This window comes from Drosophila melanogaster, chromosome 3R (genome assembly GCF_000001215.4).
Source record: "Drosophila melanogaster chromosome 3R".
In the NCBI taxonomy this organism is placed as follows: Eukaryota; Metazoa; Arthropoda; class Insecta; order Diptera; family Drosophilidae; genus Drosophila; species Drosophila melanogaster.
In genome coordinates, this window is record NT_033777.3 from 25,088,224 (window position 1) to 25,109,045 (window position 20,822).

A 20,822-nucleotide genomic window follows, 5' to 3' on the forward strand; every position below is an offset into this window, starting at 1 on the left:
TTGCCTCGAAAGAAGATCGGTAAACAGCTTAAAGAGATCAGGGCAGAATAAAATTACAGGTACGATGAAGGGTCTGTGTTGAAATTATAAAATTCGATACACTTAATTTGCTTTCAGAACGACTTTTAAGCATACATACTTATGCAGTTTATGTAGGCAGCTTAAGTTTTTTAGAACCCTAACTGGTATTAAGGATATTTTGCACATAAAGAGCATCCTTTAAGTGGTCTTGTGGTAGCAAGTGCTCACCAGATATATAAGCAATGTGAATCATATATGTAGATAGTACTCGGCTTACATAGCTAAGCTAAAACCTTTTGTATTGAATGAGGATCGCCGAAGCTAATTGAGATCAGGTCACAAGCTTAAGCTCCATGGAGTTCCAATGCCTTCTCTTATGGCGACTGCAGTCAGTTGGCCAAAACAACCATGCCCCACGCAAGGGTATAAAAAGGTATGCTGGCTTAGACAGTGGCTTTAAATTATCGCCACGGGTGTTCTACCAGTCGGCTCTCTTAGCAGTCGGAAGCCTTTATAGAAATCCATTAACAAAACCATCATGCTTTTTGTTATTGCCGGCACATATCAAAGGCGCGTTTCAAAAGGTTGTGAATACTTAGAGTGATCGGAACGAATAGTAATCGGTACTTTGTCACGAGCCCATCTGTATTTCGGCCGATTCAAATGAGTGTGTTTTGTTACGTTACGTTTGGTTTTGTGTGCACAAGATGGCTAATGATATTTGTAGCAGTTAAGCGGATATTAATTTGTATCTGTAAATAAAAGGGTGAAGGCATAATTATAAAAGAGCGCTGCGACTTCAAACGAAATGCTCACTTGGGCAGCCAGAGGCTATGGATTTTCTTTGGAGCCACAAAAACACTTCATTTTTCCATTTATCCCACATCAAGGGAGTTGCACTAACTATTTGGGTAATATAACGAATATATAATTTATCGGCGCTGATTTTGATTTCATTAAACACATTAAACACACACAGGCAAAAAGGCTGCAAAGTCATCTCGGCTGGGAAAAAGGGGCACGAACTCATAAACAGTAATGATACAATAAATCAACACGGTGCGTAAAACATCACTTCCTAAAAGGATCGTCATGGTGTTGTAGGCCAGCATTAACAAAATGACTCTGGTCTTTACGTTAGGGGATGCTCTCTATATGCTCGGCAATCCAGCCGATGGGGTTGCCGTCGGATTTGGCAAACATCTTGTGGCCAGAATTGGTTTTACGACACCCACTTGCCGCAGAAAGCTAATGAGCCGCAATGGCAATTGGCCGGCCCATCGCCATTGTATTTATTGCCACAAGTGTCACGTGTCCACTTGATTGAGGCAATTTGGCTGCGGCATTATTTGCCATTTTTTTACAAAGCGCTACAAGCGCAACCGAGTTATTTGTACAATTTTGAATTATTATGCCATAAAATGTTTTGCACGACTCGAGCTTTTCAAGCCGAGTTGTCGACGGCTACGCCTAATAAAACAATGCGATGGAATAATTTCAAATTGTAATGCGTACGCTGAGTAGTCGAAATGCATCAGCATCAGTTAGTTAGCCAAAGTGTTTATAAGGCTCCAATTTTCCCTCTCCATTCGATGCGGCATGATGAAAATGTGGCAAGTAGGCTTTATCTGACTTTATTAGAGCAGTACCCAGCCCGCTTTGATCGTCTGAAATTCCCATGCGATCGATCTGAAGACTCGGCGTTGCAGGCATATGTTGAAGTATCTGGCCCCTGCGGCTCCGACTTATCCGTCAGTGGAGCATGGAGCATGGAGCATGGAGCATGGAGCACGGAGCACGGAGCATGGAAGATGGAGCACAAGACACACGAGTTGAGTGGGCAAGGCGGCGCAGCGGCTAAGTAGCTTCAACACCGAAAACTAGTTTCACACACAGACTAGTTTGCACTCGAGCTCGGCTCGGGTGTTGATGCTGATTAACCATATTTATACTTAAAAAATTGAAAAGGGTTTTTAAGTGGCCCGGTCAAGTGTTGACCAATTTGCAGATACCCTCTACAAAAAATAGGCGAGTAATTGTGGATGCTTAGAAAGCAGATGCAGTTGCAGATGCAGATACCTATGCGAATCGATTAAAACCAGAGCTTTGATGACAGACAGGTTATGTGTAGTGAGCAGTGAGCTACGTTGGCCTAAACCCCATATTATGCTGGTTATTATAAAATTGTATTAACTAAATCGAGCGAAAGGTAGAGGTGCAAAGACGGGACCGAAAAGCAAATGGTTCTAACAGCTTACTTTGTATTTAAGCACGAACTGTGCGAAAATCACCATCCTACCAAAGACCAAACCAACCCAGCAACCGACCATCGCAGCATCACCATCTAAAGGTATTTCTTGATCGAAAGAGGAGCGGGCCAAAAGCGAAGAAGGCCGACAGAAGAGGCTGGTATAAGAATACCGCACCGCCACTCTGTCTCGCAAAGTCAAAAGCGGCATTTTTAAATTGGTAGTCAGATCTCAGTTTCTCGGTTCGTAGAAAGGAGCTCGAGCCCGGGCCATTATGGCTTCCATCGAAGTGATTTTTACTGTGGCTGCTTGTGCGCGGCCTGTTTGTTAGCCTGATGTCTGAGCACACCTCTTATTATACTTACCACACCACCACGCACACCTCTGCGAATTATAAACGTCTGTGTGCCGGCAACTAGCGGCTGTTCAAATTGCAAAATATACAATGCGTTCCTCCTCCTTCATCGTCCAGTCCACCACTCCACTTCACTCCACTCCACTCCACTCCACTCCAGTCCAGTCCAGTCCAGTCCACATCCACGCAACTGGGCGAAACACCAAACACCACACCGAGTTTAATTTGATTTCGATTCAGCGCTTTAGCTTCAGCAGTCGGGCATCGGGAATCGGGAATCGGGCATCAGGAATCTCTGGCCTGCCAGGCGGCCAAATCATTTACCCAGCTCCATATCCAGTGCGAAGCATCATCATACCGGGAACATTCAGGCCGCTCTGTCATGAATAAGGTTATGATTTAAATGCGCTGCGATGGGTGCTGTGTGAATGATATAAGCAAGGCGAAGGAGCTGACGATGTTCATTCTCACCTCGTCGACACTAACGATTGAGCCGACCGATGCGCATTTAATAGGGGCAGTAGGAAATCCGAATCCGAATCCGCCTCTGGGCTGATTCCACTATCCATGGCATCTTATGTCGACTGTTCTTACGTTCATTATCTGAAGGAAAAAGTTCTTTAATCAACCAATAGCACTTCTTTCGATCATAAGGACGTAGAAGGTAAGAAAATATTAGTCTTAGTTTTTACTTTCTATTAGATTCATGATGGTACTATAGTTTAAGCTTAACTGATAAATAAGTATCTAACATAATTCTATTCTTTCCCGATCAAATGCCTGAAAAACTATGTATATGTTCCTTTCTGAACATACCAATAAAGTTTTGATCTATTGATCCTGTTAACTTAGAAATCTGCATGGTTTTTCCTTTCAAGTTTTTAGAACCTATGTGTTATATGGATAGTTATATAGTGATTTTGCAGACCAATAAAACAAATGAGCGGATATAAAATCGCGAGCTTGATGCCAGCAAAATTCCAACCGGGCAGGATGCCTCAGATTTCCCATGTTGCAGGTAGAAGCATGAACACTGCACTTAAGCTTTGTCGGGAAGATTCACTCGGATACACATGCGTATATACATATGTATATACATGCCTGGCCATAGAGACATACAGACATCCTCGGGGTAAACACAACTCAACTCCTCAAATTAGTGTGTTAGCCTTCAATAAATTGGCGGCCTGTTGTGTTCAAACATTTATTCCTGGCGAGTATAAAGCAATACAAAGCCGGCAAGATCCCAACACATAGGAAAAATAAATACTGACGGTTATTATCCCGACACCAACAGAGATCTTGTCTTCGCACCCGATTTTTGTTCTTGTTGTTTTTGTTTTTGTTTTTTTTTTTGGGACGTACAGTGCCCTAAATCGATATAATATGGCTAAATATGTTATTTGATGGCCAAAACAAAAAAAAAAAGGCAACAACTCGCTGGGAATTATCCGCATTTACATGCTGGCAATGCGAGTAGTGGTAGCATTACGGCCATATGGAATCGCATTATAGCCAACTCTCTACGAGACTCTACAGTCCGATCTTCATCGCAGCGCTAATCTTCATTAACGAGGCAAGCAGCCGTAGGACGGAAATAACTAAATTGATTTAGTTTATGGGTCGAGCAGCTTTCATCTCAGCGCTGCGAATTTCGGTGTGCTAAAAAAGAGTCGACAGGAAAAGGAAAGGGAAAAGGAAAAGAGGAGAAAAACTTATCGATTGGTGATTACCGACCGACCGACCGACCGACCGAGTAGTTGTTTTGACTGAAAGCCTGAGCACATACAACGATTTCAACAGCTCTTCGCGTTAATGGCACAGAACACCACCTTTTCACTTGGCCTGGCCTTAACGGCCCATCTTGGCCATCTGTCGACTGCAATGAATGCTGGCATCTTTGACACTAAAAAGACCACAAGGATCGTGTTTAGCTCGACTTTTTACCGCTCCGACGTGATGAAGATCAATAAAAAGTCATTACACAACATTACCATTTCCAAAATGCATATAGTTTTCCTTTTTTTGAAATAATTTCACGCCCATTTCCGGCATTTTCACCAGAAAACTGAAAATATATCAATAGTATGGACTTGACTTATCCTAGATATGATTTTATAAAATTGATATATTTTAGTTAAGATTTTAATTTTTTTGTCTTTAATTTCGGTATTTGCTGTGTAATAAAGCAAATATTTAAATTCAATGGATTTAAATACTTAATTGTGTACCTAAGTGCATACAGATTATGTAAATTAGCATGCACGCCTAAACGCTGAGATTAACTAAGGAAGCTAGACACCAAGTTCGTTAATTAACGAACGAATAAAAAGAAGACCCCTTCTTATTCTCTGCTCACACCTCAATTATCTCATTGGCAGTCTGGAGAGGGATCTTTGAGTTAGTAGAGCGTTGCTTCTAAATTATTGTTATTTATTGCCGTATTCATTACTACTCGTTGGGTAAATAGCATGGTGTTTTTCTTTGGACAGTTGAAGAAATGATAAATATGTTATTGGAAGGCGATGCATTAGATATTTTTTCTTGCTCTTATATGTTATGTGGAAATTAACTTCAAGCTTGACTGCAAATAATCTCCTCAATCCCATTAACTTTAATTCTCCAAGTCAACAGAACAATTTAAACGACTTAAGCTATTAACAAGCTAAGAGACGGTTGGAAGTAAAATATTTGCTTAATTCCGAGTACATTTATAACAATTTAATTCTGTAAAAAAATATTGACTACCACTATATTCATATTTATCATAAGCCTTGTATTTTTGCTTACACTGTCCCATTAATAATAGTAATTAAACCACAGGATTATTTAAAATCCACTGCAGGAAATGAAGGGGATCATTAAACGGAAGAAGACTGAAACACCTTAAAAACCGATATTTTTGTGATTTGTATTTTTTTTTTGGCTTCCATAAGGCTGCAGACACTCCGTGTAAGAAGTAGTTCAGCTGCCATATAGATTTAGATTTCATATAGATTTAATAATAATTTTTCCTAAATTAATTAGAGTGTGTTATGAGTTTAAGAAGTGTCATCCAACTGCTGACATTTACATTAAATTTAAGCCCCTAACGACCAAATCGAATATATAATTTTTATTCAAAGATCAATTTACTATTTATATGATATTCAAAATCATGATTACAAGTTATAAGATAATAAATAAACATTGACATCAGTTAGTAACATAAGAATTAAAATTTGTTAGTAGCAAATCAATCGTGCAATAGCTTTTTGTAGCCTATCTAGCAATAATAAAAAACAAACAAAGTACAAATATGATAAAAATATCTTAGCTTACAATTTTTATTAAGTTCTATCCTTAAAAAATTTAAGTATGAATAGTACATGTTATCTCTACATAAATATAAAACGGAAAGCACCTTAATTTATTTGTACGGATATGTTCAACTAAAGCTGGCAAACGTACAAGATAATGCAAATACGCTGGTGCTCATAATTTATTTTTCAATTTCATGCAAAAGCCAAAACAATTTAAATCATTTTCTGAAGCGAAGCAATACGATGGGAAGTGAAATACGAGCGTTTCCTTTATTATTTCATGTTCCGACCCGCCCACAATTCATATAAAATAAACAGGTATTGACAAAAGCTTGCAAATCAAGGGCTTTCCCCTTGCAATTGTGCTTTTGCAGCACATTTGCACATATGTGAATGCGATTGTGCTGCTATCTCGACGAAAATTGAAAATGGCGATGGGAAAAAAATGGGGCCTTATTGCCGTTGTTGCCTTGTCGCCGGGACAAAACGCTTTTCCGCCACGCTGCTCCTGGTGTTAGGCTATATTGTGTGTGGGTAATCGCATACGCGATGATTGGTCCAAACTCTCCGGGCAACCCATTTCGAAATTCGCCGTAAACAACACCTTCGATTCCCATTGGCACGCCGCTCAGACAAGGACAACCAGATCCGAGACCTGTTTTGGCCAACATTGCCTTCTCGCTCGGCATAGTGAGTACTGGATACTGGATTGTGGATAGTTGACATACCACCACCGGTTGGGCATGGGCATGTGTGCGAGAGGCAGCTCTCCAAATCCGGTCTTGCTCTTTGCGAGCAGCCAGTTCCATAAAACATGAAGTTTTGCTGCCCCTCGCATTAGTCTTAACGCTGCTGCCGCCGAGAAAACATCGCTCTGAAGTTCAAAAAAAAAAAAAAAAACCCCATAAGGAATTATTTGGTGCGGACGGGGAACGATTGTGTGAATTTTTGAAACGACTTCTTCGCAATGCCACGCCCATTGAAAATGAGCTACGGTGATCAGAAGCCTCCCTACTCGTACATATCATTAACGGCCATGGCCATAATACACTCGCCGCAAAGATTGCTGCCGCTCAGTGAGATATATCGATTTATAATGGATCAGTTTCCATTCTACCGGAAGAACACGCAAAAGTGGCAAAACTCACTGCGGCACAATCTCAGCTTCAACGATTGCTTCATCAAGGTGCCGAGGAATGTGACCAAGGCCGGCAAGGGCTCCTACTGGACACTTCATCCCATGGCCTTCGATATGTTCGAGAATGGCAGCCTGCTGCGGCGGCGAAAACGTTTCCGCGTCAAGCAGCTCGAGAAGGATATTTCGAACTGGAAATTAGCCGCCGCCGCCAATACGGAGATGGTGACCCACTATCTGGACGATCAGCTAACGCAGATGGCCTTTGCCGATCCGGCGCGGCATGGTCATGTGCTCGCCAATGCATCTGCTGCCCAAATGTCACCCTACAAGGCTACTCCGCCGATCCTTCCGACGACTGTGACCCAACTTCCGGCGCGGCCAAAGCGCGCCTTCACCATCGAGAGTCTCATGGCTCCGGATCCGGCGAGCACGCCAAATGAGGGATTAGTGCCCATGGAGTACGGCAGTCCCGATGCCGTCGCGTTGGAAAAGCCGCCGTTTAATTTGCCATTCAATTTCAACGAACTCGCCGCGCAGTATCAGTTATACTTCCCAAGTTTTTTCTACAACGGCCAATATGGCAACATACCTTGCTACCAGAAAACACCGCCGCTTTTTCATAACGGCCCGTTGCCCGTCTTTTGATTATGAAAGTTATAGTTAAACTAGAGTTAAACCAAGCTATGTCTAAAACATACTCACTAGTGGTCCTATTATTGTAATCTTATGTTATTTACTTGTGTACTCATCTTATTTAAACGAAGCCGTATTGTAAACAGTTGAGTTTAGAAGATCTCTAAAGTCAATAAAGAACTGCCTATAATTGTATTAAATGTTTGTTTAAACTATACAACTATGTAGGTCTGTGAAGTCTAGCTGTAGCACCCGATACTTTATTTTTTTATTTTAGTTTACCATTAGAATAATGTGTAAAACCCATAATTATTATCTCCGTCGTGAAGTTTAAACTGTGTATTATTTGCAATTCCTATTGCCACAGGGAATATACTTATGTACATAACTAACATCCAATCTATTTGGTTCCTTAGATAATTGCAGCTCGAAAACAAACTACAGGTTGTAAATATATAAATAGACGCCGATTAATTCGATTACAGGTCGAAAATAGGTCCGCAATGGTTAACTTGCCTTCCTACCTTGTTTTGCAAATCATTTGCATCTCACACATGCACACACACGTATTCGAATTGCTTTTGTTTCCATTAGCTGTCAATCATCCTTACATATGTTTGACTTCAACCCTAGTCGGAACACCTCGCCTTCGCTACCATCCATATCCATATCCACATCCACTTCCACATACATTATAAAACACCCATTGGAAAGAAGGGGGAGCGGGGTCGTCGGTCGATACGGCGCGGAATGTAGTTTGTTATGTCTTACAAGAAAGGTGGCACAGACTTGGAAGCCGAATTTTGAAATACTTTACTACATAAATTCAATGATCTACAGAAAATATTTTAACGAAAAAATGGTTGAAAGTTGCTTTTATCTAGGGAAAGTCCTGTAAACTTAAGTGTTTTTGATCTCAGGTTATTATTTTGATCTTCCAGATGAAACTGTAATATTCAAAACATAAGTCTATTGGCCAATATTAATACAATACACATTATTACTTAACATCCTTAAAGTCATGGGATAATATCAGGTTGTTTTATGCATGGGATAAGATCAGGTTGTTTTATGCGCATTGGTCTTATGGAATAGCATTCTCTAAATATGTTTATTACCAAACTAGGATTCTTCAAATGAGCCCGGGTGAAATCCTTTCTCCATAGAAACTATAAAAGTAGGAAACAATTTTGGTTTGGTACAACCAATTAGTTGTAGGACTACGTATTATGTACCAAATTTGAAAAATGTGCATACAAACATTCGTTATGTACATAAACGTGAAGAGTTATGTATGACATAACTTTATAAAGTATTGAAGCAGATAATATTGAAACAAATCCGATTTACATGCACAAAATATTTAAGGGCTCTTATATATATGGGCTACTTCATAGCTGGACACATCTCAAAAACTGTGGATACTTTTTATATAAAATTTTCCCCAAATTTACTTTAAAATATTCCTCTAAGGTGGTCTGCATTTTTGAACACGCTTTGTGAGAGTTTTTAAAAACTATTTGCAGATTTGCAGGCACACATTTCATGACAGGTTTTAAATCATCATTATTGAAATGTATTTGCCTAACAAGGCAAATGAATATGAATGAATAAATATATCCCTCGTTCCGATTCCAGTTCGTTCTGGGGAAAATAGAGATTCGATTCGCTGGTGTTTTGTACTCGCTGCCCAGGCGGTCACACTAAAAATACCAAAAGCGCCGTTGTTTTTTAGGGCGTTTTAGCCACCTTACTTCTTTGTGGTTGTTTGCCTATCTACATTGCCATTTTGTAAATGTGAGTGTACCAAATTTCAGTAAGACAATTTACCCATTAACCGTTCGATTATGTTGAATTCTGTGTGCGAACTGAGCCCGAAATGTTATGTTTGTCTCGTCACCCCCGTCGCCTAGCCCACTGACATCTTGCTCGTCCACGTATAGATGATATAGACGCGAATTGGCCCGAACCCGAAGTCTGAACCCAAAAACTCCGTTAGTCCTTTGTTGATGGTAATCGTGCATTTGAGGCGAGAAATCGAAATCGTTAGCATTCCGTAGAGACATTCAAGGCACGGAGCGAGCATGTTCAGTATCAGCGAGCTCTGTTGCATGTTTTGCTGCCCCCCGTGTCCGGGTCCCATTGCGGCCAAGTTGGCCTTCCAGCCGCCGGAGCCCACGTACAAATTGACCCCGGCGGACGACACCAACATCCGGTACAACCTGCAGTTGTTCGACCGCGCCGAGTGGCAGTACTCTGAACGTGAGAAATCGAAAGTGGAGGCCTTCTTTACGCGCACCTCGCGTGGCAACCTGATCACCTGCATCTATGTCAGGTGCAGCAAGAATGCCAAGTACACACTTCTCTTCTCCCACGGGAATGCAGTGGATTTGGGCCAAATGAGCAGCTTCTACCTGACCCTGGGCTCCCAGATCAACTGCAATATCTTTGGGTACGACTACTCCGGGTACGGAATGAGTGGCGGCAAGCCGTCCGAGAAGAATCTGTATGCGGACATCGAGGCTGCCTGGCAGGCGATGAGAACCAGGTAAGCTCTTCTAGTTCACCCCATTGATTCCGCTTTGCTAACTCGTTATGCACCCTCAAACCAGATTCAACATCAGCCCGGAGACAATCATCTTGTATGGCCAAAGCATTGGCACTGTGCCCACTGTGGACCTGGCCTCGCGTCACGAGGTCGGCGCTGTGATACTCCATTCGCCGCTGATGTCCGGCCTAAGGGTCGTCTTTAGGAACACAAAGAGAACCTGGTTCTTCGACGCCTTTCCCAGGTGAGATAATTCGTTGAATTGCGTTCATAGCCAATTCTAATGTTATCGGATTTCCACGCAGCATTGATAAGGTGGCTAAGGTGAAGGCTCCGGTTCTGGTTATCCACGGCACCGATGATGAGGTCATTGACTTTTCCCATGGCATCGGAATCTACGAGCGGTGTCCTAAGACTGTCGAGCCGTTTTGGGTGGAGGTAATTACTCTTGATTGATTACCCGCCTAGAGCAGGTTATGCACTTATTAAGCAGCATTTTAACCGGAATAATTATTGTTATTATTCATTCTAATAGTCTAGCGTTTTCCCTGAAATCGATTAAGTGTCTCGTATCAAGTTCACAGCTTTTCATAAACATTAAAATTGGCAATTCAATCAATCTTTCTCAGCAATGTGATCTCATCGTATCGATTCTTATTTATTTATTTAATGATATGACTTAAAACTTAGCCTAATTTGCAAACTCATGAGAAACTTTGATTTCAGGGTGCTGGACATAATGATGTGGAACTGCATCCGCATTATTACGAGCGACTGCGCAAATTTCTTTCGGTGGAACTCGTCAAATGACAATTAAAGAATAATGTGGACGGAGGCGTTAGCGACACTACATCGGGCGTAATATCTAATTCAAACCCTGCCGCCGGTAGTGCGTCCCTAAGTTCAAAGCACCCGAATCCTGCCCCTGCGGCAGGAAGCGAAACAAGTAAAAAGAATGTGGACACAAATGTCAAACGGATTGAAAACGATGGTTTGTAATTAACTATAAGTATTGCAATGTAATTATTTATTCAGCCGCATCAATACATTCGAGAATTGCATTTTTTAAAAGATTATAATTAACTAGTTGTCAGGAGACTTGCACCAAGATCCCCATTCTTACAGCATTGTGATCCTGGTCCCCGTATTAATTGAATAAGCATAGGTCATATCATCTTATACTTAACCATATTGGTAGAAAAATCAAACAATAACCGCATTAAGTTCTAAAACGATCTGTTAGCAATATGCTACAGTAATATGGTTTTAATATTTAAGGACAAGAAGTTTGAATAAAGTAATTTTTTGATACTTTGAAAGTGAACTGTTTTCTACTTGCAACCACTTTATTGTTTGGCTTCTACGCTTTTAGGAAAAACAGTGAATATCTTCTTACCATTTATGATTTGTAACTTTCTCTCTAATTTGTGATCAGCTAATGTCTAATGTGTGTGTGTTCGCTCTTCTTGCAGGTGCCTCAAATTCCAGCCAGAGTTCTACTAAAGCTCTCGAGCAGAAGTTTCTTTAGCAAAAACAGTCGGGCTCATATTCAAAAGCCCAACCCTTCTCACCACAGTTCCCAAGCAGGGAACTATCAAGTAAATCGTGCGGAAACAGACATAGTAAACAAAATAGGAAAGATGACCCACCATTAACCGATATGAAGTCGAACGGCTTCTTTGTTTCTCGTTTAAAACAACCAAATATTGCTCCAACACTTCCAGTACTTTCTCCACATTCACCAATGAATGCTAATATACATATAAATAGCCAGCATACCCAACTTTCCGGTCGATATCTAAATAACAAAGTGTCCCAACAAATCGACACTGAAAGTATAAAAAGAGTGGCATCTAACCGATCTCTAAAGGACAGTCAAAACGTCTTATCCATTTCATCAACTCTAATATGCAACTGCGAGAAGGCCCAAAAATCGAATGGCTCAGAAGCGGAAGCAAACGAAGAAATCAAAATTAAACTGAGCTCAGATACTGGTAACAAATCTACCATTAGTAAATTAAAAGACCCGAAACTCTCTTCAGCGTCGGAAAAAAACGCATTAGATAATTCAACCGAGGGTTGTTTGCAATTGAAAAGTGTAATTGGAAAGGAGCAAAAATCGCTGTCTCCGAGACTGACGTTACACAAGAGTGGGTTTCAACAGGCCATCATAATTTCCGACGACAGTGAGAACACGAAGTCTTCGCGATTAGGTACCCAAACAGCAAGGCAGCTCTCCAGTAATTCAGACAATCAATTTTATCGACAGCTTACCCATAAGATTAGCAAATCGGAGCAAACTTCCCCAAACAACTTGGAGCTAGACAAAGCTAACTTTCTCTACGATACGAACAATAGGAGTACGGGCTGTTTGGTGTATCCTTCGGATCCATGGATAAAGAACTCGCATATTAAGAACAGCTTGTCCCCCAAAACGGAAAAGTATTCAAACACCATGCATCACAATATCGATCCGTGGGTCAAGAGACAAACAGATGCTGCTGTGGAAATCTCACGGCTTCCCAAGAAAAATTTCTACCGCGAAAAATCCCTTTCTTCCATAAACAATAAACTAATTTCGACCAGAACTGAGAAATCAAAGTGTGCAAAGCCGCAGTTGAAGCATTCGAAAACGGAGCTGGACGATGATCAAGTATTTTTAAATGAGCCAGGATTGCTTTTTGCTCCATTCTCTCCGCAATATCGCAACACGTCGCATAAAATCTGGTCTCTCGACCAGCCTTCTAACGATCTGAAAGCCAACATTCAAAGCAAGTCAGCTAGTTTTTTACCGGACAAGGTGAAGGAGATATCCAGTCCATTGCCGAACCATGTTAGAAAATCTGTACAACAAAACAATAGTAATTTGCTGTGTCCGAATGTTCAAGCAAGATTATTGCTTCAAGTAGAAAAGCTGCATTCTAGACACAGCTCCCTATCGATTCCCACTCAATCGAAGGATGAACTACCCCTGAACATCCGTCGACTGTCCGAGCAGATCCGTGAACCGCCTTTGGAGAAAAACATCTCATTATCCCTCAGCGATCGTAACGTTAGCAAAATTCCGACATCTGATGGCGTGGGCGAGGCTCACCTGGTTGCCCCTCACAAGATGGACAAATTTCATGTGAGTAGGGATGCCGCAGTGCAGAGTACAAGCCACCTTGAAGACTTTATATCCCTACAACGAGGCCCCAAAGATTCCACAATTGTTAATAATGTAAACCCCTTTACGAGTACTTATAAGCCTGATCCACTTTTAGAAACCACCTGTTAAAACCATTTGCTAGGAAGCCGAAAACCGAAAGCCGATATTAAAGTGTCTCTGCATAGCTCATTCATAGGTCATGAAAATATACAAAATATAAAACCACAAAAAACATACATACATATATGTCTTATATATCAATCGAATCTAAATATGAATAATAAACAAGTAATAAATAATAATTTTAGTAGTACCTTAAGTTTGAAATTTTTACAGTGATTTTGCATTTATATTAAGTAACACTATAATGCCCTGCCAACAATATGGGGCTAAGTTTTAGGCTTAACTACATTCGCAAAGCATATATATGTGTGTAATAGTGTATTTTCTCCTCATTTTATTGTCATTTTACATATTTGTTGTAATACATTTTATAGTAATAAAATCTTTATAAAGAGCTAAGTAACGCATCTAGTTGTTATTCATTGGCCGCCTGTTGTGTGGGGGGTTTGAAAAGTTCCCAAATGTACAATGGTTTTTAAACTCTTAAAGTTGAGAAAATATTACGCTTTCACTGCTTTTTGTTTATATTCATACTCTTTCAGAGAAACTTTTATACAATTGGTTGGTTTTATGAACGTATTAATTTGACAACCCACGCAAATCAAGCCTCTATTAATTGCATTCGATTTGACTTTCACCGAAAAACAAGCAAATTAAGCTCGCTTTGGATAAGGCCCATAGTTGGGATTCGTTGACATAATCCGAGCAATTCAGAGTGTATTTATGTAATCTGGAATCCATATAAAGTCCGAATGCAAAGCGGATTAAAGACAGTTGTTGATAGTCTCTTGTGAAAACATTTGTTCACTTCATACAAAAAAAAAAAATGCTTTGGATAAGAGTGCTTGTGGCGTATAGTATAATTTTATTTGGAAGTTTCCACGGAGAGTGTGCTGCCGTTCATAAAGATAATAATACATATAATTCAACAAAAAACTCTCTTATTGAAGCTCAGTCGATTGGGAGAATCGTAAACCGCGTAAATCAGAAAGAAATTAATCAGAACATCCTGCCACCGCCAAGTTATTTAGGTGAAACAACTCGCACATCGAGTACTGATCCAGAAAATCCCTGTCCCCATGATATTTCTCAATTAAATGCTGCTCCAGAAGCCAAGATCAATGAAAACCCATCAGCTACGCATATAAAGTACGGATCACAAGTAAACACTCAATCCACTTACTCATCAGATTTTCAATTGCAAATACAAAACCCACGACCAGTTCAGCACATACATTACCACTACATTGTGCCCAATTCCACTCCAAAACCGATCATAAATTATGTGACTCAATCTCAATCTGATTTCAACGCCCACAATGTTGTTAATTCAGTAGGTCAACCATACTCCCCAATCGACCCTCGGCCATCGCATATCGCATATGAAAGCAATCAGCAGCATAGCAATCGAGAAGTTGTGTCAGTCAATCCTTTGTCCTCAGCGGTGGACAATGGTGGATTCATCTACGATTCCCCGGATGAGCACCAGGGTCAGGCATCTGAAAATACATCCGTATACGAATTTAGGGATCCTGGCCAGACTATAAAGGATGAACTGCAAAGGGAGGAGGCTTTACTGAAAACAAGTTCGGAGTTTTCCATAAGCCAGCCAATTTCGAATCATCAAGTGGATGTAGTCAGTCCATTTCCGAATCAGACGGAAGTTTACTTTATTAAGTACTACGATGAACATAACAAAACTACTACTTCACCCGAGTCCCAGATCAAAATGGATACTTCAAGTGAGGTTTCAGATGGAAGTGGTTTAATAGACATCAGGGCAGGAATAGCTGAAACTATGGATGGACATATAGAGACAACGACTCCATATAATGAACATTCTGCATACAACGTTCCATTGAATTAGCATATAACTTAAGAATGTAAATTATTGAAAATTTAATAAAAATAAGTAATGATTATAATTTTTTATTTCTGATTTGCTTTGATTTGCTCCTGTTGCGCTGCAAGCTTAACAAAGGAACTTTCCAAGTGATTTTCATGGTCGATATTGATGCAAGGAACATTCGGTGGAGGAACCACTGACAGATCACCTGCCTTATGAACCTCCATTTTATTAGCATACACTCTAGAGAACTCATTGGAGTGGATGTATTGAGGTTGTGGCAGAGTCCTTACTTCGTTCTAAGGAAATATTTGTAATAAGCTACTAACATGAGATGATATAATAATTACCTCCTCTGTGATTCCCACAAACTGGGACAATGGATGAAAGCTCATGAATTCAAACGATGAGCTTATAGTTTGCACAAAGAACCCTTTCACGCAATACTGATACTTATTCGGGATGTCTACTACTCCGCCAACTGGCGAACTCAATGTTCTATAAGCCAATTGCGAGTTCATCAGACTTTCCACAAACTCTTCGGCCGCCATATCATCGACACTTGGACTTTCAGTGGCCTGCTCGACATTCTGACCAGGATCCAAGACTTGACTCATCTGCAAAGAAGAACTCTTTATATTCTGTAAAAAAAAAAAACGATTCATAATTACCATCTTGGTCAGGGAACATTTGCTTTCCTCCAACACTTCTAGGATAAACAAATGACTCTCCTCGTCGTCTGACTTCTCGTCCTTAAATAAACCATTTTCATGCAGTGGAGCAAAGGGTAGCACTAGATTATCTTGTATATCCTGGCCACCATGGAGTCGGCAACTTGAACTGGACTCCTTTTTCTAAAGCATAATTCTTATCTATATAAGATACAAATTTGGAAATCCATATAGTTTGTTCCACTTACGTTACAGGAGCATTCGGGTGTTTCATCGTCCTGGGAAATGCAATCCCAATCGGAACTAGCATCTATGAGGTCCTTCGCCTTTGGTCGGAAGCATTTGAACCAACAGGCAAAGGGATATATGATGAAGAAGAAGCAGTTGATCAAAAAGATCCTAATGCAGGATGTGTATTCGTATGTCCTGCCAGGCTGTACAGTGTCGAAGCCAAATCGACCTATGCAAGTAATGCAGATGCCGAGAATGGCCTTTAAAAGTCCTGCGAAAAGAAAGATATTTTATATTGCATTTTAAAGCAGTATATAATAGGTTTACCCAATATGAATAGTAAAATCAGAACTATCAATGCAATGGCTATTACTTTACAGGAGAGATTGCAAGTTATCTCCTCATTTCGATCGCTGAAAACGTCCTTGATGCACACATCTTGTGGCTCGTTGCCCGGTGGACAATTGTAGATGAGTCCAGCCTCTTTCTCGGACTTGGGATCCATTCTTTCACAAGCATTGTAGTTTATGAAAGTTTCCAGCTTTCCGATGCAGTGACATCGACAACGCCAAACACAAAAGCACCTCGAGTGGCATTTAATGTCCATTGTCCTTTTGGCAACCACGCCTACTTTTGGGTCAACGGGTTTCGCTAGATTGATATCATTGTCATCAAGTTCTGTGCTCGCCTTAACGATCACTTTAAAGTTTAGATAGCACATTAAAATAATTACAAATATATTTCAAACCTACCATCACAGTTGTATTTCTTGTTTTTCTTCGATCCTACTATCAAGGGCAATAGAAAAATTATGGTTTGGCCAATATAAGGCTGTAATAATCTTCTGGCACTATTCGATGCTGATCCACTTTTTAAAATATTGCAATTGCAAATATGTATGATGAATTCTTGGGCTTGAAAACCATTGTTTATAACATCGATCGAAATTTGAAGCGCATCTTTTGTGGTTGCATCGGTAACGATTCTTGATATTTTCACTATATGCTTATCGCGCATAACGAAAGCATTTTCTCGAAAGGGTATCTTCACTTTTATACTAAATTCTAAATAAATAAGATTATGACTAAAAAAATTCGAATATATACATATATAGTGCTTGGATTACCACCTGGTACTTTCTCGTCCCGAATATTTAGGCATAGGGTTTTGTCCTTATGAGGGCAATTATCCAACGCATTCATAGTCACTGGAAGATATCCCAATCCTTTGATGCTTCTAGTTTCTAACCCTTTAATACTATCCTGCTTTTGAGCTTTCAAGTTGAAAGATCTCTTTATTTCCCTAATAGATACGTCCTTATTCGATTCATCCAGCAGAACACTATTCCCAATATTATTCTGCAAGTCTTTTAGGGTAATGGCATGTCGTTTTCTAGCAAATGTATTCTCATTTTCATTGGGAACAGCAAGATTTCGATTGGAAAAGCCTGTTAATTTCTCCAGGCGAATCATATCGATGTGAGAAGTAAACACAGCCGAAAAGTCATCATTTGCAAATATGCCTGATAAACTATCAAGCCTAGTTCATTAATAAATAATTTTTAAGTTATTAAATCACTATAACCATACCATTTAAACTCACGTTACTATCGGAACAACCAACCACCACGTGTTGTGACGCCTTCTAAAAACACGCAGCTTGGTGGTTAGAAATGGTACAGGATTCTTCATATTAAAAATCGTATAGCTCCATTCCTTTAAACTAAACATGGAAATTGTTAATGATCAGAAAATTATTATATATATTAAACAATTACGTATTGTTTAAAGCTCGGGATAACTTGGAGGATTCACAACTGCACACTTTTGGGTTGGTAACACAGCCGCAGGATGCAGAATCCAGGTTGCCTTCTGTGTATCTGTATCTATTGGCTTTCTTGCAACATTCACAAGGTATCATATAGTCGGGCAAGCGACGCTCTTCATTTTCCTCACTTAAACTGTTGATTTCAGAAGGCAATCCACTAGGCAAGGGTTTCCCTCCTGGCTTCTTATTCTTACCACCACACGTGTCACAAGGGACGGCATCATCCAGTTTGGTATTCACATTCTCGATTTTACCTTCCATGCTTTTGGGATCCTCCAAAGTATTACTACACATTGTTCGGGGCTTTTCATCCTTCTTTTTATTCTTGCCCCCGCAAGTATCACATGGAATTTCACCATTATCATCAATGTGCTTCAAGTTCAACGCTTTCAATGAGTTAAGATCGGTATCATACTTTGGATCCAAATCAGAATCTTCATCGTTTTCCATATGACGATCTTCAAGCGCGGATCGTTTCATCCTTTTTAGGTATCTTGATCGTGGAAACGTCTTATAGGAATTGCTCTTTGGGTAATTCAAATATGGATTCATCTTCGGCTTGGAACTGAAGTCTAAATATTTTTGACTACTAGCCGGCTTCAAATGATCGAAATTGAAATCATTATCGTTACCTAAAATTTTACAATTACTGATTGCACGCCATTGAAATAGAATTTTAGCTCACCTGGAAGTCTTTGTTTCATATGATGGGTCACAATAGAATCAAGGCTTTCGTCTCCAATGTTTCCATGGGTCCAGGAAAAATCATTAACTTTGCTTTCGGGTAAACTTTGATACTCTGATTTTGTATCAAAGTTAAAGTTGTGGTTGTTCAAATTTTCCTTAGGTGCGTTAAAATTTATGTTTTCATTACCACTTTCGAACTCATTTTTAAAGGAAAGGCTATTGTCATATGACTTTTCTGGTGAATAACTATAATCCGGGTTTTTAAAATTATTTTCCTTTCTTCCCATTTCACTGTGAAAATCCATAGCACTCGCTGAACCGTCGACTGGATTCCTGAAATGATATTGATCCTTTACAGTTTCCAATGGAAAATCGAGTTCATATTGATGATTAGATCCTTTAAAGTTTTTCTTTTTATATATACTGTCCACGGGTAAATAGGCCTTTTCCAAAATTGGCTTATAGTTTTCATAGTGCTTTTTACTTTCCTGAGGAAAATCATAAATATTATCAATGGAATGCGATTTCAAATATTTATTTTCCCTCTCAATTGGAAAATCATAGGTATTCGTTTTCCTATTATCGGATGTCATAAAATTATTTTTTTCATTTTCCATTTCATGTAAATCACTTTTCTGCTTGGGAAATGCCGTCAAAGTAAAATGCTTATCTACATTTTCATACGGAAAGTCTTGTACATCATGAGGGCTTTTTAGAGGTGACTTGAACTTAATATTTTCATGATTTTTCCTGTATGGAAGTTCATTCGAATCAAACATACTTTTCCGAGGTGGGACATAATTTTTATCAAAATTTTTATTAATTTCTTTAGTTCTAGCTTCCTGTGTCTCTCTATTATATCTGAGTACAAAATATTTGTATCTTTTGTCCATTTGCAATAATTATTACCTATTACTTACAGAAGATAATCGGGTACTGGTTCCTTCTCAGGATTTTCGCAATTTGAGTACAGTTTATTAAGCTTAGCTTCGATAGTTTGTGGCTCATAGTTTTTTGTGTCCTAAAATATACAATTATTTAAGTAATTTAAAACTTGTTACTACTTTGATATACCTCCTGAGAAAGTGTGGTATCAATATCGTCTGCGTTGTTTAGGCTTTTTAAGTTTTCTTTTGGGTGGGTTTTAATTTGACTCTTTCCTGAAAAGTCTTCAGACTTTGATTTAGAAATATCGCGCCATTTTAGTAACTCCTTATGGTTGTCGAGTTCTTTACTCTGTGTATTTTTATATGAATGTACAAATTCTTTGGAGGAATCCGGATAGTCTGCGAAAAAAACACATTCAAAAGCATAATTAGGAATCTGAAATCATACAACTACCTTTTGTGACAGAAGTATCCAAAATTTGAACAAGTCCCAGACTAGAAAGGTCCTTTTGTTGGTGATCATTGATCCTTTTATCCCTACGCCGAGGTAGTGTGTTTTTCTTTTGCCTTTGCGCACCGAAAATGTTTGAAACAATTGATTTTCCGGCTTGCAAGAATGGAAATTGATTTCTTTTCACTAAAAAAAAATCATATATAAATTAAAAACGCCACCAATCGTACTAATTAATCACTCACATCTGGTTGCATTTCTCATCTCACGTCTCTTTATATTTGTTTCTTCATTAGTCGCGCAGGATGCTGAACCACCATGTTCCGCATTATTATTGACTTCATATGGGGGTTTCACGGAAATTGGCTCATTATTAATTGACTGAAGTTATAGAAGACCACTTATTATTATTATAAAAAATAATAGTTTCAAAATCTACTAACTTTTAGAAACCGAAGAGGGTACATCACAACAGGCTCGCCCCTGCTAACCACAATCAGATAGGGAGATATTATCTTTAAAGTGCTTCCTTTCGAGGGATCATAGACCTTATCGACCACCCAAAACTTTTCCGTGTTTTCCATATCGAAGCTTGGGTTCATATGAATGTTGACAATCAGTTGCGTCTCGCAGGATTTGTTCGAATGGTTCTCGGGGCATTTGATGAGAATTGCATTCATACTGTCGGGCATTTCACTTTTGGCT

General features: G+C 39.5%; 5 protein-coding genes across 11 annotated transcripts; 4 read left to right on the forward strand and 1 right to left on the reverse strand.

Annotated features, from left to right (window-relative positions):
• Nucleotides 1-6,788: 6,788 nt before the first annotated feature.
• fd96Cb (forkhead domain 96Cb) lies at nt 6,789-7,876 on the forward strand. Its single transcript, NM_079772.2, has one exon. The coding sequence runs from the start codon at nt 6,895-6,897 to the stop codon at nt 7,708-7,710; it is 816 nt and encodes a 271-aa protein (NP_524496.1). The 5' UTR covers nt 6,789-6,894; the 3' UTR covers nt 7,711-7,876.
• Nucleotides 7,877-9,448: 1,572 nt separating this feature from the next.
• On the forward strand, nt 9,449-13,923 carry CG33095 (uncharacterized protein). Of its 2 annotated transcripts, NM_176561.3 has the most exons (6): nt 9,449-9,495; nt 9,612-10,246; nt 10,311-10,490; nt 10,552-10,684; nt 10,973-11,237; nt 11,719-13,923. In NM_176561.3, exon 6 carries the CDS (start codon nt 11,907-11,909, stop codon nt 13,521-13,523), a length of 1,617 nt encoding a protein of 538 aa, NP_788738.1. In that variant the 5' UTR covers nt 9,449-9,495; nt 9,612-10,246; nt 10,311-10,490; nt 10,552-10,684; nt 10,973-11,237; nt 11,719-11,906; the 3' UTR covers nt 13,524-13,923. The 2 variants fall into 2 exon arrangements, with proteins under 2 accessions (NP_788738.1, NP_001027210.1); NM_001032039.3 differs by having other exon boundaries at nt 9,449-10,246.
• CG33096 (uncharacterized protein) lies at nt 9,449-13,923 on the forward strand. Of its 6 annotated transcripts, NM_001300588.1 has the most exons (6): nt 9,449-9,495; nt 9,612-10,246; nt 10,311-10,490; nt 10,552-10,684; nt 10,973-11,237; nt 11,719-13,923. In NM_001300588.1, exons 2-5 carry the CDS (start codon nt 9,783-9,785, stop codon nt 11,054-11,056), a joined length of 861 nt encoding a protein of 286 aa, NP_001287517.1. In that variant the 5' UTR covers nt 9,449-9,495; nt 9,612-9,782; the 3' UTR covers nt 11,057-11,237; nt 11,719-13,923. The 6 variants fall into 5 exon arrangements, with proteins under 6 accessions (NP_001287517.1, NP_001287518.1, NP_001356926.1 ...); NM_001370006.1 differs by lacking the exon at nt 11,719-13,923 and having other exon boundaries at nt 10,973-11,562; NM_001300589.1 differs by having other exon boundaries at nt 9,449-10,246.
• Nucleotides 13,924-14,329: 406 nt separating this feature from the next.
• On the forward strand, nt 14,330-15,394 carry CG45095 (uncharacterized protein). Its single transcript, NM_001300590.1, has one exon. The coding sequence runs from the start codon at nt 14,344-14,346 to the stop codon at nt 15,382-15,384; it is 1,041 nt and encodes a 346-aa protein (NP_001287519.1). The 5' UTR covers nt 14,330-14,343; the 3' UTR covers nt 15,385-15,394.
• Nucleotides 15,395-15,446: 52 nt separating this feature from the next.
• CG34027 (uncharacterized protein) lies at nt 15,447-20,809 on the reverse strand (the record flags this gene model as incomplete). Its single annotated transcript, NM_001038979.2, has 15 exons — nt 15,447-15,662; nt 15,714-15,980; nt 16,035-16,217; nt 16,283-16,536; nt 16,593-16,964; nt 17,018-17,329; nt 17,395-17,804; nt 17,868-17,987; nt 18,043-18,724; nt 18,778-19,640; nt 19,700-19,800; nt 19,854-20,065; nt 20,121-20,303; nt 20,363-20,498; nt 20,561-20,809. 15 exons carry the CDS (start codon nt 20,807-20,809, stop codon nt 15,447-15,449), a joined length of 4,560 nt encoding a protein of 1,519 aa, NP_001034068.2.
• Between the last annotated feature and the right edge of the window lie 13 nt (nt 20,810-20,822).

Coding starts and splice junctions, on each gene's coding strand:
- fd96Cb (NM_079772.2), top strand. CDS start 6,895: ATGCCACGCCCATTGAAAATGAGCTACGGTGATCAGAAGCCTCCCTAC.
- CG45095 (NM_001300590.1), top strand. CDS start 14,344: ATGCTTTGGATAAGAGTGCTTGTGGCGTATAGTATAATTTTATTTGGA.